The following is a 10,957-nucleotide window of genomic DNA, read 5'->3' as shown; positions in this document are numbered from 1 at the left end:
TCAAAAACACTCGGCTCTGTCTCCCCATCTCAGGAATCTGCCAGGCTCTGCCTCAGTGTCTCCTCCCTGAGCTGCTGCCTGGAAACTCTCTGAAGCCTATAAAATGGAGAAATCATAGACCTGATCTTATTTGATTTCCATCTCCCAGGGATTACTGTTTCTGCCTGAGGTCCAGTTCTTATTGTTTTGCTATATATAAATGTTTTTCTTATTTAGGTGGGAGCGTAAATCTAGCCTCTGTTAGTCCATCTTGAAGGCAGAAATCTTTTTTTTTTTAATTCTACCTTTCTAGGAATCCCTTTCAGTTTCTGCCTTCCCTAACAGCCAACTCTTCGCTTCAGTTCTCATTTTGAAAATCGAATTTAACCACCATTCAGTGCAGTATTCACATCAACTGTATCTAGCAGCCAATCACAGAAGAAAATGAACTAATTATATTTCTTAATTTTTATTCTGTACATTTCCACACAATTCACAATACAGAAAAAAGTATCCAAAAAAGTAACTGTAACTAGTCAATTTCTTTTTCAGAGATTAGTTCAGTCTCCCAAATTAATTCCGTTGAAAATCTCTGTAGAGCAACACAGTGATCAAGATACTTTATATAAATAGGAAATGCAAGAAAATTAGGGAAAAATACTTTATGACTTTATTACAAAAAACTCCATTCTTCCCTTCCCCACCCCACCCTTCCCACCCCCCCCCCATTCGTATTATCTGGATCCCACTTTACCTGGAAATAAAGCTTCATCATACTACTGCCACAGCTGCTACTTTTTTTTGGATTCCACCTGCCAGCTGGCAGCTTTGCAAAAGCATGGCTCTGGGATGTGATAGGGCAGAATCAGAAATGATGAAAGAGCCCTTTATAATGCGACTGCAACCCTTCATATGGAAGTAGCCTTTGGGAGTAGACTACCCACAGCCAAGGGTACTCTACATGCCCAGGAGCCTTTTCCCACTCAGAAATCAAATTAAATAAAATACATTCTTACGGAACTGAGATTGTTCTCTGTTCCTTAATTATTTACAGGAATGCTTCTCTTCACTTTTAGTCAGCTATGGTCCATATATATAATACTCAGGTTCACGCTTGCCCACTTAACCATTGGTAATTTAAATAAAAAACAGCGGAGCTAACCTTTACTAAGACTAATTCAGACCCTAACTTTTCAAAGATGTGTTTTGCAAAATATTCTATTTGTGCTAGACTATTTTGTCTATTAAAGTTCCAAATCTCCTTCCCCAGGGCGGCAAGGACCCCACGTTTCCCATTCTAAAACCAGGATGCTCGCAAGCATCACTCTAGGTTTTAGTTGCACTGGAAACTATTCCTGTGATCGGAGTTTCCATTCAACAAGTGGGGGAGGGGAAGCAGCAAATGAAAACTTTCATTGTTAATAAAACCCAAAAGGTCAGGAGACATTTGTATTCATTATTAAAGGTACAGTAAATATCAAAGCTGGACGGCATCTTAAACGTGATCTATCTCCTCCAACGTATTTGAGAGAATTACCCATACATTTAAAACAAAAAATAGGGTAAACCAATTCAGGCCTGTCATCTGTTCATTTTTCCGAGTAAAGACAATTTGTAAACATCGCCTATCTCTATCCTTTTAGAGAAGAAAAGTTATATGTAAAGCCCAAAATAAGAGTCATAGTCTCTGAATTTGCTAAGATTGAATATATTTGGATTTGTGAAAAACTCCCTAAATTGTCCTTATTTTTCTCAAATTTTATTCTAGAGTGACCTGGGTGTCTGGGTGGGTCTAACTCCCTATGAAGATTGGGAGAAACTCTTTCACACAACAACCCACTCCTTCAGAAAGCTCTAACAGAACATTCTATTAGCAGAGCCCCAACTTCCCCTAAATTCCTCACCTAATCTAATTCTCCTGAGCTGCATATATTGAAAATTTCATAATGATAACCACTGAAGCCACTCAAAGTTCAGTCTTTTCCTGTATCTTCTGGATTTGCTTTCCATGAGGATCCAAGTTGGCTGAGAGTATATATTATTTATTTATGGGTTGCCATGGCAATGTGCGTTCAGACTAGGGCCGTATTGTTGCACTACTCTTGAGACTCTCTTTTCCTTTCCCCAGAATTCTTCTCTTCCTTTACCTCCCCAAGCCAGGGGAAAGGAATGGGGGGAGGGGGAGTCGGAGCAGTTCCCTGAGCTAGACTCCAGGTATGGGCCCACTTCTGAAAGACCATCTCAGGAGAGACCCCCGCCTCCTCCATCTAGCCAGCCCACTTGAAATGTAAGACTCAGGCCTTATTATTCTAGAAGTAAGGAAAGAAGGGCCATTAAAAACAGAAACATTAGTTTTAAACATTAGACACACTAGTCTGGTGATATGAGGTTAAGTCCTATTTAATGACAGTAAGTTATACAAAATGACAAATAAGTTGCCTCCATGACTGCTTCTTAACAGATAACATAGAGATCTTCTGCTTCTTCTCCAAGTCTCAGTCCCAACTACATACCCCAAACAACAAATGGGTAGAAAGAAAAGGAAAATGAAGACTAGATCCTTTGTGTGTCACTTTCATTCCTGAACTTGTGACTGGTCTGCCTTAGTAGAAACATATCTTATTCAGGAGATTTGGGAATTGGCTAGCAATGGGCAAAGTGTGTGTGTGTGTGTGTGTGTGTGTGTGTGTGTGTGTGTAAGCAAAGCAAATCGAGGGTTATGAAGTACCTGCTTCTAAATGATCTGGGATATATTTACAATGACTGGTGTTTTTACAAAAACACTTTCATTGCCATCTATATGCCAGGAACTTGGGGGAAAAAAGGGCTCTAATTGAGTTCCCGTCCAGTCTAAAGTCATAGAAATCTAAACCTGGAAAATAGCACAGAAGTCTTTTCGTCCAAGCTCCCTCACAATTAACAAATTGCTTTGACATGAACCCTGCTTTGCTTGCTCAATTTTCACTTAAATACTAGCAGAAACACTAGCTGCGATAAATTCACTTTGTGTTTTAGAAAACCCAATCCATTTTTTTCTGGATATAATAATGTCTGGGGAAAAATAAATCCTTACATAAGTAAGGATTTCATGCCTGTTCCTGATCTCGTCTGTCCTCGTTTTATTCTGAGAATCGTCTGCCCTCCAGAACTGGAAACTAACACTGCTATTTAACCTGTGTCCTTCACACATTCCTTTTCCTAATCTAATTGTGACTTTTTACAGATCAAACGACCCTCTTCTACATATTCACCAATTTGCCCACAGAGATGCCTTGTAAATTATGAGATTCAGAATTGGAGAATATCTCAGCCTATCTGTTCTTTCCACTTCAAGCGCAGCACAACTTCCCCCCGGGTTATGAGGCCCCTGTATGTGATGATGTATGACAGGCTTAGGTTGACAAACCCACCCAAGGACCTAGAGCAATGGAGTCTTGAATTTCCATGCTTTTTGGTGCCACATTCTGAAAAATCCTTCCAATAGTGACTTCCAAGAAGAGAAAATAGTACAGTAAGGCCTCACTTAACGTCGTAGATAGGTTCTGAGACTTTAAGTGAAACAACATATAACAAAAACAGTTTTACCCTAGGCTAACTGATATAAACAAGAGTTAAATACCTATGGTGTCTCATCAACGTCATAAGGGAATGACATTGAACGAAACATTATCAGAGGACCTGCGATGCTAACATTTCTAAATGCTGAGAGTCACAAGGCGGAGAAGCCAGTAAATCACCCTCAGTGTTAAGTTCTTCTCGTGAAATCCATCCTGGCTTCAAGACATGTGACCTTTTTTTCCCTTTGAAATATGTCCAAGCCAATAAGTCTCTGATAGCAAACACTCTTGAGTTTGTAAGTTCACATTCTCCCTCAGTTCTAACCAACTCGTGCTGTGGGATCTTAGGTAAATATTTTTCATGGAGGCACATTCTAATTTATGGAAATCTGAATGATTGATGTAAAACAGCACTGAAGGCAATGGTGGAGAGTTATTTACTTAGAAAACATCTATTGCAAGCATGTTAATCTGTAATTTCTAAAGATCTTAGTTCTGGCTGAAGTCTTACCATTTACTATACAAATCTGTGCAAACTGAATTCACTGCTCTGACATTCCATTTATTCATCTAAAACATATTGTCTGCATTATGCACCTCATGTGTTCATAATGAAGCTCAAAAGAGCCCCAAATGCTTCAAAATGCTAAAGCACTAACATTTTTACAATGAGTGAATTTGTTATACTAAACGGTATAGATCTAAGTTGTTTAAGCTATTTTCTATTGAAAATTACATGTGTTTCACTTAAGGATTGAGAAACAAGATAGTTTCAGTTGTTCCCACCATCAAAGGCTCCCATTTCAGATGCCATTTGGCTCAAAATAATGAAACTTTGGAAAATGGGGGAAAATCCAGATTCATCATTTTCTTATTTCTATGGATAAGCTATCCCTTATAATTCTCATGCCAGGAGCAGAAGCCAAGTCTTTTCCCATGATTACCTTTTATGTATATTGACTTGGCTCCCAAATATCTTTCAGGCAGAATTTTCTTCTGCAGTAATATTAGATTACATTTAATTCTAAAAATATCAAAATTACAGCACTTTTTTACATTGAAAGGACAGTAAAACAGATTTCTAATAGAACTTTACTTAAGAATGCCTACAAATATTCATCAAAATCCATAATGTTCCAGAAGTATTTTGGAGTAAGTTGTATCTCAGTATATTTTCTTTTTACTAGCTTTTAAAGCCACACTTAGTTGGTTTGAAAATGTCTTAAATGATAACGAAAGGTCATTCTCCCCGAGATTTTAAAGCTTCTCACTTACAAAGTGATGTTTCAAAGATTAAAAGTCAAGATTTTCATAATTTTTTCAAATGAAATCCTGCCATTCAACAAAATCATTTTAAAAGAAAAATCTAACAACTCACAGAATCTAATTCCAGTTTCCTCAGATGACAGGTCCCTAGTCACAATACGACCATCTCAAGGTGGTCACGTGTCCACGGTTTCAATACTCCCAGTAGCTGAGAGTCCGTAAGGGTGCCCACTCCACTGTTTGACAATATTTATACTTCATCTTCTTTATATTTAGTCAAAAACCACTGCAAATTTTGGCTATTGTTTCTAGCTAGGTCCTTGAACTATAGGATACATGAGTTTCAACTCCTATTTTAGTGTTTCAAAGTCTCATCTTAAAGTCTTGGTGTCAAACACATTTTTAAGACCAGGCCCAAGACTACAAGGAAAAGGAAATGCAAAATATCATTATTTCTCTTGCATATTCATATTTTCATTTCATATTCCATAGAACTAAAACACTGCTGGCTAAAGACTCAAACCTTGATTGAACCCACAGTGCAATCATATTCCTCGTATTCCGGAGGTTCTCCTGATAGAACACACCACATCGGAATTTGTCTTTTCTCCTAGACAGCCATGAAGTCAAGAGTTTTGTCTCCTCCATTCATTCTCATGTCTTTAGTGCCTGCATCAGAGAAAGTGATAAATATATTTTCTAAATAAATGATTAAATAAAGGAGTGGATGATGGGTTCACAAATATGACTGCATGTAGAATGACTGAATAACTGAATACATATATAAACAGACTCTGAAGTCTGCCCACCAGGAGGATATCATGCAATATTCAAATCTCTAGTTTAAAATGTAAAGTTTCAGCAGCCTAAGAATTATTGATTTCTGCTTCTTTTGGGGACCAGTGCAGTTAACTCTCAGTGTCCTGGGAGAACAGGCTGTCTAGAGGTATGAGTACTTGCTTAGCTCCTATTTTCAGGTTTCTCATTAAACTGTGGGGAGATCGCCTAAAATCCACAGATGGCCGTAGGAGTGTAACCTGTATATAATCCAGTCATACATATGGATTTCTATCCATATCATGTACATTTTCTGATATGGAAGAAGCTGCCGTGATTGTGTAGTTGCGTGGTGTGATGAAGAAATTTGCTAAACCTATCTGGCTGATTACTTCTCAGAATAAGGCGTGTCGTAACTCTGTGGGATGATCAAGGTCAGTGGACATCTACTTGTCTTTCAGGCAAAATGGATACTTGTGCCAGAGGGTTATCCCATTTTGATCCATTTTATGCATAATATCTGGGGACTATTTTGGCATCCTCATGACAAAATTATTGAAAGTAGAGGCAGAAAGTCCAGGAGCAGGATTATTGTCATGCAACTGGAGGGCCTAGAGATGAGTGATAAGTAGGACACAAGAAGGGATGATAGGCCAGAGTCAATCCGAGAGGCTTGGCAAAGAAAAAAACTGTAGGACTTATGATCAGCTAAATATGGAATTCAGAGAATAAAAATGTGGATTCAGAGATGGTTCTATAAAACCTGGGCAGAATCTATTTTATACTAAATAAATGCTTAAGATTAATTAGAAAACTCTCTAACTTAATAGATGTTCTTTTATTTTTTTAAATGAAAATAATCCATTTAAGTAGAGCCATTAGTTTTATTTGATGGTTATGATGAGCCCTTTTAACAATGATCTATTTTCCCTTTAAATAGCATAACTGCATAAAATATCATGCTGTTCTCAGTGATTTCATTAGCTACTCCTACTGGAAGGAAGCTGGGATATGGACCCCAGCCCATATCCAAGTTACTACACTGTCCTAGCAATAGCTCGCCTTAATTAAATATCATTAGGCAACCTACCGAGCGTTGGTCCTGTAAACTCAGCCTTGTCAAGTGGTGTAAGCATCACAGAGGAAGAAAACTCTCCACTTGAGAGCCCCAAATAGCCTGGACAAGTCTCTGGGCTCAGGTAGGTTTCATGCTTCATGGAAGGTAACATAAACAATTACAAGACCTCTTGGTCGTGGATTTTATGACACAGGCAATAACAAATGTCGCGAGCAACTGGAGTGCTGCAGTCACAGAACTAAGCTTGGTAATAAGAGAAGCCACAATGAAGAAAGGGACATTTTATGCTACCTTCTTTTTGCCTGTTGGTGTTCACTAGACATAGACAGATGATTTGCATGCTTCTAAAATGTTTTCTTTTTAACCTATGCTATATGTGTGTGTATAGTACCTATACATATATATGTATATAAATAAATACATTTCTCTATGTGTTGGGGGGGGCTTGCCCATGCAGCGTGCTTCTGACATAACATACAAGCAGCCATGTGTATCATGGCTGGTACTGTTGGTCCAGAGGGGACGCGGGGCTGAGGACCCTCGGCCAGCACAGGGGAATGCCTTGACCTTGTAGGTGATGTGCAACAATGGTATCAAACCTTTTTATAAAGACCAGGTTCTACTTTTATCATTAAAAAAAAAAAATCTAAATACTTTACATACAATGGACATGGAAACAAAATAAGACTGCTGCCCCACATTTTCAAAGACATGGATCTTATGAGGAGTTGAGTAAATACATTTCAGAAATCCCTTCGGCAAAGAAGCTTTCCCTCGGTCCACGTGAAAATGAATGACCTGGTGAGTACCCTCGATACAAACAGATCTGCCTAAGCGCGAAGGCCAGCTCTCATGAAGGGACAGGGAGAGATGGGGGATGTGAGGCTTCCCGTTAGTCGTCACTAATGTCATGACTGTGTACTGGCCAGTTTAAGTCTGTGTTTGAGAACTCGCATTGGGTTTCGGGTGTAACCTCTACAGAGGTAACCGGAACTCTCAAAGTGAAATTCCCAGCGGTGGTGTATATTTCCTTCTTGGCTTCTATTCTTTATCACGTCCTTGAATGCGATACAGCACAGCTTGACTGGGCTCTCTTTCATGAAATGTGTACGACTGGAATATAAGGCTTCAAAAATGACGACCTTTAAGGTTCTATCACGGTGTCTTGTAAAACCTCTCCATTCTCACCTCTCCATCGGCCTCACTGAAAAATGGAATCCCAGAGCAGACAGGGCCCCAATGTGGGGGCCTCTTCTAGCCAAACATAGAGGAATGTCGGCTGAGGCAGCCAGTCCTGCAGCACTGGCTCAGTCAGTTTTGCAGAAAATGATATTTCTATAGGCATACAGTTTTATGTCTTTTAAATTAAAGTTATGTGGGTTTTCAGACCACAGCCAGACCATTTGCTTCTCTACTTCCTGAGGGCCCATTAAAAGGGGAGTACTATGTACCTTAGCTGAGCTGGAAACTCCTGGAGCATATGGTCTTAGCTCTTTCCAAAGCCTAGGACTGTCACAGGCAATGATCAATTAAAACATAAAATGCTACTACAGGAGGTAGATTTAATGTTAAAGCCGTTAAATATGTAACTGTTCTGCTTCTTTTTTGATGTTCTTTTTTTGGAAAGCTCAAGTCTGGGGGGTGTTTGCTTTTTCAAAGAGATATACATGTTGGTCATCTATCATTCCCCATCAATAACACAGGACTCTAACACTTTATTATTATTATTATTATTTGTTTGGAATGATTTCCAAATATACTAGGACCCTGACAGCACTCAGTACGTCATCTATTTTCATTCCAGAGATTTACTTGTGACTTCAACTGGAGCTATTTGAATTGGCCCATAGCCACCTGTACCCTAAATTTTCTCTGGGCTCCTTTGAAACATCACAGAGAAATATGAGATGGTAGTTGGTGAAAATAAAACCCTTCATCCCAGCAATGGCAGCTGGGTAACTGTCTGCGTGGCCAAGTGTTTAGTTCAATCTAGGGAATGGAAGGCACCGTTCAAAGCCAGAAGTCAGTCTGTTTTAAGGATTATATTTCTGTCATCACAACATTTCCTTGACAGTCCCACCAACTGAAAAACTCCCTACAGAAGCCCAGTGATTAAATTCTCTTGGAGCATATTTTTTTCCAGCTTCTGGAAACAATCTGCTGCTGTCCCTCCTTCCCTCACCATAAAACCCAAAAGATAGTTCCATTTCTAAGACTGATATATGGAAATAGATTACTCACAGCCAACCCCTGCTCCAACGGCGGAAAATAAAGCCAAGCATTTGATTTTGCAACAACAAAGGAGAGACTTAGTCCTCATCTGCTGAGAGGCTATTCCTACTTAATAGTATATCATATCTGCACTTTCAAAATGATATGTGACTAAAATGTGATTCAGATAAGCAAAGCGTCCCCACTGGACCTTTAAATTAAATGTAGAGAAACGATCATGGATGCTAACATGCAGAAACACTAAAGAAGCACTTTGTTAGTGTCTAAGGGCAAATGGAAGAAAGCTCTGCAGACATCGGTTTAATCTGAAGCAAAACCCATGGTCACCCACTTCTGTTTTAGACTTATACCCAAGTCAAGTAGATATTTTCGCCCAAAGTTAGAAGAGTTTTTCTCCTAATATTTTAGTTACCACAGCATCCCTAAGAGAGGTACTTGTAAGTACCAACTAATCTGTGGCAGGATGAGAAGTTGCAATTCTGCTGCCAGAAAGAGTGGGCTCCCACAGTGGTTTGCATTAAGAACTTTCCAGAGAAAAGAATATATTCAACAACTCCGTACATGAAAATGGGACTGCAGTGCTATCAGGTATGACCTTGGGACCTGACAAGTAATAGGTGAGGCGTTCACCAGAAAGGGCCATACATCCTGAAATCTGGCAGCAGAACTCATAAAGCAAGGCTTTGTCCTGGGGACAAGGTGTACTTGGGATAATGAAAGCCAAAAACTTTGAAGGAAAATCTAAAATGGGACCCCCTCTCACTACGGTACCCAAGAGTCTATCCTTATTAGCCTCTGTGCAGCGTTCCAGTGACTGTTTTCTCACTTAAGTGAGTTATTTTGACATATGTTGCTACTTTTGCTTCTGCTGTTTTATTTCAAGTCCATTAGCCTGCTTTCCATTATCGCTCAAAAAAGTCTAGAAGTAAACGCTGCCATAGAACTCCATTTCCTGTAACCACAGTTCCCACACATGGTTTTCTGCTCTGCAATTGCAACAGTACTTAAAGTAGAGCGGTTCTGCAAACTAGCAACGGACCTTTGCGTCATCCATTGCTCACCTCGATTGCAGCAAAAGGCAAAGATGGCTACACATAGGCAGTACGGAGCTCGCAAACAGCCCAAGCCGAATGGATCCTCCGTGGACATTGGCAACAGCAAGTTACCTGCCCCCACTGTGACCTCTCTGAGGTCCCTCTGAGAACAGACAACTCCCATGCCACCTCACCATACCTCAGAGACAGAGCGTACAAGTTGACATTGGCCATGAGGCACTTCCCAGCTCCTACAGAATGGAAAGGGATTGGGGAGGGCGGGGAGACATGCAAAAAGTCACTAAGTGATCTTGGGATATTTAGTCTTGGAAATGGAAGCGGTTTAACAGTTATATTTCTGCAGGACATCCAGAGGGTTTGAAAAGACCTTCAGAGAGTCTTGTGGTCTTCAAAGACTAGAAGGTAAAAAGAACAGGTCATATCGCATTTTGTCAATCGGTGGGTCGTTACAGTAAAATGGTGCGATTCAGGGGAAGATGACTGCATAGGGGGTGGAGGGAGCGGTGCCGTGGATACAAACATCCTTTGAATCTTTAAAATAAATTATACAGGTGAACACTGAAGTTCATGCTACTTGCTGGAAGCAATAAGGATCAAATTTTGTGGAACTCGTATTCCACAAATCCCCAGGTATCCTGCCTCGTCCTCCATGGGCTATCACGTTTTGTTGTACATCTTGGTAGCCCTTAAAAACTGGTGGCATGGTCTCAGGTTCTTGCAGGAGAGAGACAGACTTATGGATTCCATCAGCTTCTTCCAGGGGAGCTGCCCCATCGCCGGGAGGGCACAGGTGATATGCTCGCTCAGGTTCTCTTTGCCCGTTTACCAGGGTCACACAGCAGTTTCCAGGTCCTCATGGCCGAAGACCTTATAGTTCTGACGGCTTTCTAGGTAAGCGGCCAAATCAGGGTCCCCAGCCTGCTGTGCTCTGTCTTGCGGTGTCTTACCCTATAGGTAATAGTGAAAACGGAAGAGACACAAACACTCGGGGTGAGATTAAAATTTTTTTTTTT

General features: G+C 40.1%; 1 protein-coding gene across 1 annotated transcript in view; it reads right to left on the bottom strand.

Moving 5' to 3' along the window:
• Positions 1-722: 722 nt before the first annotated feature.
• DGKI (diacylglycerol kinase iota) overlaps positions 723-10,957 on the bottom strand; it is a 382,485-nt gene continuing 372,250 nt past the window's right edge. The window contains exon 33 of the mRNA XM_033099050.1: positions 723-10,892. Coding sequence (XP_032954941.1) covers positions 10,776-10,892 — 117 coding nt within the window. The 3' untranslated portion in view covers positions 723-10,775. The remainder of the gene's footprint in view (positions 10,893-10,957) is intronic.

Source organism: Rhinolophus ferrumequinum, chromosome 26, assembly GCF_004115265.2.
Source record: "Rhinolophus ferrumequinum isolate MPI-CBG mRhiFer1 chromosome 26, mRhiFer1_v1.p, whole genome shotgun sequence".
Taxonomy (NCBI): Eukaryota; Metazoa; Chordata; class Mammalia; order Chiroptera; family Rhinolophidae; genus Rhinolophus; species Rhinolophus ferrumequinum.
This window is presented reverse-complemented; position numbering and strand designations above follow the sequence as displayed.